The 5805-nt window shown below is 39.8% G+C and overlaps 1 protein-coding gene across 1 annotated transcript; it reads right to left on the minus strand.

Moving 5' to 3' along the window:
* Positions 1-798: 798 nt before the first annotated feature.
* LOC107081243 (probable G-protein coupled receptor 158) lies at positions 799-4234 on the minus strand (the record flags this gene model as incomplete). The annotated part of the gene is made up of 4 exons (XM_015369443.1): positions 799-1782; positions 3519-3665; positions 3903-4005; positions 4096-4234. Coding segments are annotated over 4 exons (1373 nt in total), but the record flags the coding sequence as incomplete, so codon positions are not given.
* Between the last annotated feature and the right edge of the window lie 1571 nt (positions 4235-5805).

The following is a 5805-nucleotide window of genomic DNA, read 5'->3' on the forward strand; positions in this document are numbered from 1 at the left end:
GTATACACTTTCATCCTTGTCTTGATCATCCCAAGGACAAACATTGGCAGGTTCACTGTCTTGTCTTATTGATATTTGGGGGGGCTCTACTGTCTCCCAGGGACAAACATCTACTTTCGAAGCTTGTGACTTAGGATCTTTGGATGTTGTAGATTGTGAAGTGACTGAAATATCCTGTGACTCCCAAGGGCATGTTTCAACCCTACTGCTCTTTTGTCCCCTCACATTCCCTTGGTCTTGTGACTCCCATGGACAGACGTTAGATAAATCTGACACCTGGGATTCTTGGGAACAGATGTTAGCTTTGATGCTCAGTTGCTCTTTTGGTCCTTCCCCCTGCTGTGCAGAACCAGCTCCATCCCAAGGACACACATCTGTGTTGGACACATTATAGGAGGTTCTGATTCTGTTGCTACCTCTCCGACGAGTGGAAGGAGTTCTTGAGCTGCTAATAGTCTCCCGAGAACTTATGCTGCTACGTCTGCTGCTTTGCCGTGATAGAAACACGTGTTCGTGACTTCCCTCTCTCTGTGCATCATCAGCATCAGCATGAGAGTGGGCAGATTTAACAATCATGAACCTTCGTGGGCTTCTATCAGAGGAGTCCGCAGATGACAGTCTCACTGCGTTCTGCTTCACAAGGCAGGGCTTTCCATCAGTTGTTGACATACTAAATTTCTGCAGTGATTTCTTGTCCATGCTCGGACGTCTACTAGATGTTCCAGACACTGATGTTGTGGAGGTACTTTCCTGACTTCTTTGGGAATCTTCCCTGTTTAAATGTATATCCTTACTCACCTTGCTGCTATCAACAGATGACATAAGAGACTTCACAGAGAGCCACTTATTAGTGGTTGTGCGGAAGGAGAAGACCCGTTGATCCTTGGTCACCTTGGGTCTTGGTGTTCCTGGTACACTTGCAGACACGGTTACTGGGGTTTTAGAGGGCACACTGTCAGCCTGTGAGTCTTTCTCCACTGAAGGAGCCTTTTCAAAAGGCAATGAATGGTCCCAGGGACAAACAAGTGCTTGTGGGGAAGGTAGCTCCTTTTCTTCGCTATCCTTTGAGCTTGCATATGTAACATGCTTTTTGTTCTTCTCCCCTGATTGTTCCGGCTCCACCTCCCAAGGACAGACCTCAGCCTTGTCAAAGGATTCTGACTGGAGGGCACTTCGGGTCTGATCACCAATGGAAAGGCTCTGCTTTGACTGCGTTCCACTTCCACCAGATATCTTCGGTATGTTTTCTATAGAATGGGTGGTAGAGGAACTAAGGCTCCAAGACTTATGAAGCCTTGTGTGATCAGGATGCAAGAGATTGGTATCAATTGTTAAATTCTGAGCACTGGCTGACTTACAAACCCCAGGAGGAATGTCCAAAGAGTCTGTCTCAGATCGCTGGGAGGATCTCTTTACAGAATTGGGCCTTAAAGTAGACTCACGGAAAGAGGAGACTCTCTCCCTCACATAATGATGTTCATTTGGGGACTTGCATATGAACGAGGAATGGGATTTTATTGAACTTCTGTAACTGATACTTATAGTATCTGGTGCTAATCTTAAGGAATCAGAGTGGCTTGCACGTCTAATATGGAAGGACCCATCTCTCTCTTCACGGCTGCACTGCCGACTTACTGTTTCTGGGAACTCTGTGATGCGTTTCATTAATGATCTTCCCAGTGCACATCGAGAACTGCGCTTCTTTGATAGATGGGGGTTATTTGCCGTCATCTTCTTCACTTTGTGGACCTCTAACTGTGCATATAACTTCTTAAGCTCATCCTGATTCATATGAAGATGCCAGGAAATTGATATTGGAATTGAAGAGACAGAGAAGAAACAGAATAAAAGAAACAAGTCAGAAGAGATTCTAAATTACATTTGTTTGTCAAAAGAAAGAATAAAATATTAAAGTTTTGCATTACTACTTTCTGTTGTATGTCGAACAGTACAGATAAAACCATAGATTAATGTGTAATGTATAAAAATATGTATGAACCTTTTTTCATGTTGGACATAAAACCAGACTAAAGTTTGCACACAAAGGTGGGCCTAGACAAGATGTGATCCCACACACTCATGGGTTAAAGTCATGCACACTGACCAGTCAGCCAAAGGAATATTCCCATGGCCAAGCAATAGATTAGTCAGACCAATAGTGACAGGACCACACTGTCACACATATATTTTCAATATTTAGTAGCTTTAAACTGTATGACTTAACTACAACATTTTGGGTATCTTTCTACAAAGTGCTTACCATGGTTTTAGGTGGGTTGTAATGTCAGTTTACATGACACCATTTGTTCACCAACTTTACAACTTATGCCTGATGTCTCAACATTTTCACATAAGCATTTCCTAAAAAAATAAAGGTGGCTCTCTCTTTTCACGGATGGAAGTTCCCTGTTTAAAATGGATAAATTAAAAATAAACTCAAGGTCTTGTTTGCGAATGAAGGAAGAATGAGGTGCAGCTCAACAAACCGATTATTGCCGCTGACATAGTAATGTTTACTGTGGGGCGGTCTTTTGTTGAGAAGAGACATTTACTGGTTGGTTTAGGTTCCTACCCTCACCATGGGTCATAAAATCTGGTTCATTATTGAAAAATCAAGATCCCACATATTAGCGAGTCGAATGAGCTCCCTCCTCTCCTTCTAAGCTCGCTTATGCTTGACGTATCTACGCTCTGTGTGGAAATTAGACACGCAGACACTTTCCAACACAGCGTCTGCAGCATATTGATTGATTGACATTCTCACAGTGGAGAAATGTACTTGATATATGTAATATCATACTGTAATAACATACTGTAATAACGTAATGTAACAAAGTATCCCTTGCAGCTTTTCCACGTTGTATTCAATATTCTCGTAGACTCTAGAGGGCAGTAAAGGGGACCACTGGTGAAGATTCTCAGTCATCCAGGTCATAGTCAACTCAGAAAAGTTAAAAAAACAATCCACTGGACTTTGTTTCAAATTTTGAAGACGTTTCGCTTCCTATCCAGGAGGCTTTTTAATTCAAAATGTCGGTGTTAGCGTTGAGTTCGAGGCTTTATAGAGCACCATAATACACCATAATACATGCAGAAGTGGAAAGGTTATTTCCACCATTTCCAATGCCTCTTTGTGTCACCCAGAAGAGACAGTCATTTCTTTGCAAGAGTTGCTTATAATCTGTTTCTGAATGACATATTTTTAATCATCAACAGATGTTTATATTTTCTAACCAGTATTGACCTGTCCATGTATTTACACATTTAGGCCGGGGAGGGGCATAGATGCTCCAATAATGTAATTTGGGTGGGCAGCACCAAGCATAAACCAATCTCAAAAGATGGGGTAAGCAGCTCAGCTATCTGAGGGGCTTGGATTAGAGCTGCTGCTTCTCCACATAGAGAGGAGTCAGCTGAGGTGGCACTTTGTCTCAGGCATGCAACACCTAAGTGAAGACATATGGAGGGACATATGCTGAAGGACCTAATGTATATCTTGAGGGGAGATCACACTTTACCTGAAAATCATCTGGATCCATGCTGCGCTCACTTAAAGCAGAACAAAAGCTGTTGTTGAGGAATGAGGCAGAACGACGAAGATCCAGTTCATCTTCATACACTTCTGCTGCTATTTCCTCTTTTCTAGCTTTAGATTTGTAGAAAAACTAGGGGAGAAACACAAGTATGTTGAAGTTTATGAGATCAGCTCATTCTGAATGTAGCAGGACAGTGTTTCAAAGCTTTGTTAAACTAGTTAAATATGTATAAATGAAGATTGGTGATCTAAAAGCTAATTATTGAAGGAAAAGGTTACCATAAGATTATTTAATTTGAAACTTTGCATTCTGTTAATTCAAGCAGCCATTAGTTGCTTTCCTATTGGTTTAGGGACATCTAAATACCTTTGGAACAAGGAGCAGCATGAGTGTGACTGTGATGGTGACGTGGGTGTGGATGAAGGACAGCAGTAACATCCAGTCTGGATGGAGAGACTGAAAGGTGAACCTAATGAAAGATCCAAACACATAGTCATTCCCTGTCCAGCAAAATTTGTATTTCTTTGAACATATGAAATAATGGTTGTGCCATGGTTACCTAAACAGGTGGAACATGGAGGACAGCAAAAGCTCGTTGTGGATGGCGATGCCCATATAGCGAGGTTCATGAAAGGCTGAGGGGACGGGACGGACGGCCGTCCACAGGGAGCTGCCCCAGCACAGGAACAGAAGCTCAGCTGAAAAAAACAGGAAAACAGGCAGAATGTTGATTAGAAACCAACCTAAATGAGTCTGCTTTCATGTAACACGGCCTGACTCACAGCTTCTCTGCAAGAGCAAAGCCTTTTCTTTCAATGAAAACATCCAGAACCAAAGAACATTGCCTAAAATCTTGCAATAAAAGATCTGAAAAAGCCTAAATGAGCTTAAAATCTCTTGGGTCACCTAAAGAGAGCTCTGAACATGAGATGTCTTCATGTCTGACACATTTGAGGAACTTCTTCAAGACAGTGAAATAAATATATGCACAGATGCTAACGAAAGAGAAAACTGCTGAAATTAAAAGTTCTTCAGATAAGTATTAGTGCAGGAATTTAATGTGTTATTTAACAGGGTCATCACACCTTTTTATCTGTATTTCTTTTTCTAACAGATATTTTCATTAGAATTGTATAAAATTCACATCACGATTAGAAACATTTTATTCATCATAATGTGATATTTTACGTCACAAAAATATATGTTATTAAGTGGATTTAAGGATGTTCAAGAACACAATAATCTCAGATCACTTTTAGGCACATTAATCACCTTTAGATCAGTTAAACCTACATTAGTAGAACTTTACTATGAGTGGGGAGGTAAATATAAAAGTGCCAGTAGTCTGAATACTCGATTTCTGCAGTTTGTCTCATCATAGAAAGAAATAATGAAATGTGTGTATTTAACATGTAAATCATCTTTTAAGTCCTTTTTAATATTTTTGAATAGTTATTTACATTAAAGATTTGTATAGGTTGGCAGTCTTTAACAGTCATATTACAAGGTGAAACATTTACTGCAAAACAGAGCTTTTCTGTGATTTCAGGCTACAATAGTTTTAGTTTTACCCACTTTATTATGTAGTGTTTATATGTTACAAGGAAGGTCATTCTTATAGATTAACACATGTATACGTTTTGTTTATAACTACCTACTGTAAATGCGGCAATGATTTGGAGGTCTATGAAATAGTTGGTCATTCTTTTAAAAGCGACGATTTGAGAGGCTCAGATAATCAAAGCAAAGATAGTAGGGATGGTAGTTACCGCTGGCAACAGAGTAAATAACTTTTAACAGCACAGAACATGTGCTGAAATAATTAAAGCTAACCTTAAAAAAAAAAAAAAAACAACAACAACTGGTTGAAATTTTGGAGCTGTAACCAGTAAGCTTGAAATAAGGAGAATGTTACCGTTATTTATCCTTGTGGTTTGGTCTGGAACAGGGAAAATCTCATACTTCTCAAACAATTGATTTTGCTACATTTACCTAAGTTTTAAACTTTTAATTTTAAAGTTATTAAGTTCATTCCAAGCAAAAAAAAATAACAACAAAAATTTTACAATACACTGACATGAATGTTTAATAAAGCTCCGTAACACATTAAATCACATTCTTCACTGCGTTACACATTCAGCCAATCCAGGTCGGGAGGAGATGACTTGCTGAAGTTTGAGGAAAACATCTGAGCATGCCAGCTGTGGGAACAGATCACCTCTCTGATATTAGAGGAAGGTCACTAGAGAAATGTGAGACTGCTGCAGCA

Source organism: Cyprinodon variegatus, unplaced genomic scaffold, assembly GCF_000732505.1.
Source record: "Cyprinodon variegatus isolate N-32 unplaced genomic scaffold, C_variegatus-1.0 Scaffold3575, whole genome shotgun sequence".
Lineage (NCBI taxonomy): Eukaryota > Metazoa > Chordata > Actinopteri > Cyprinodontiformes > Cyprinodontidae > Cyprinodon > Cyprinodon variegatus.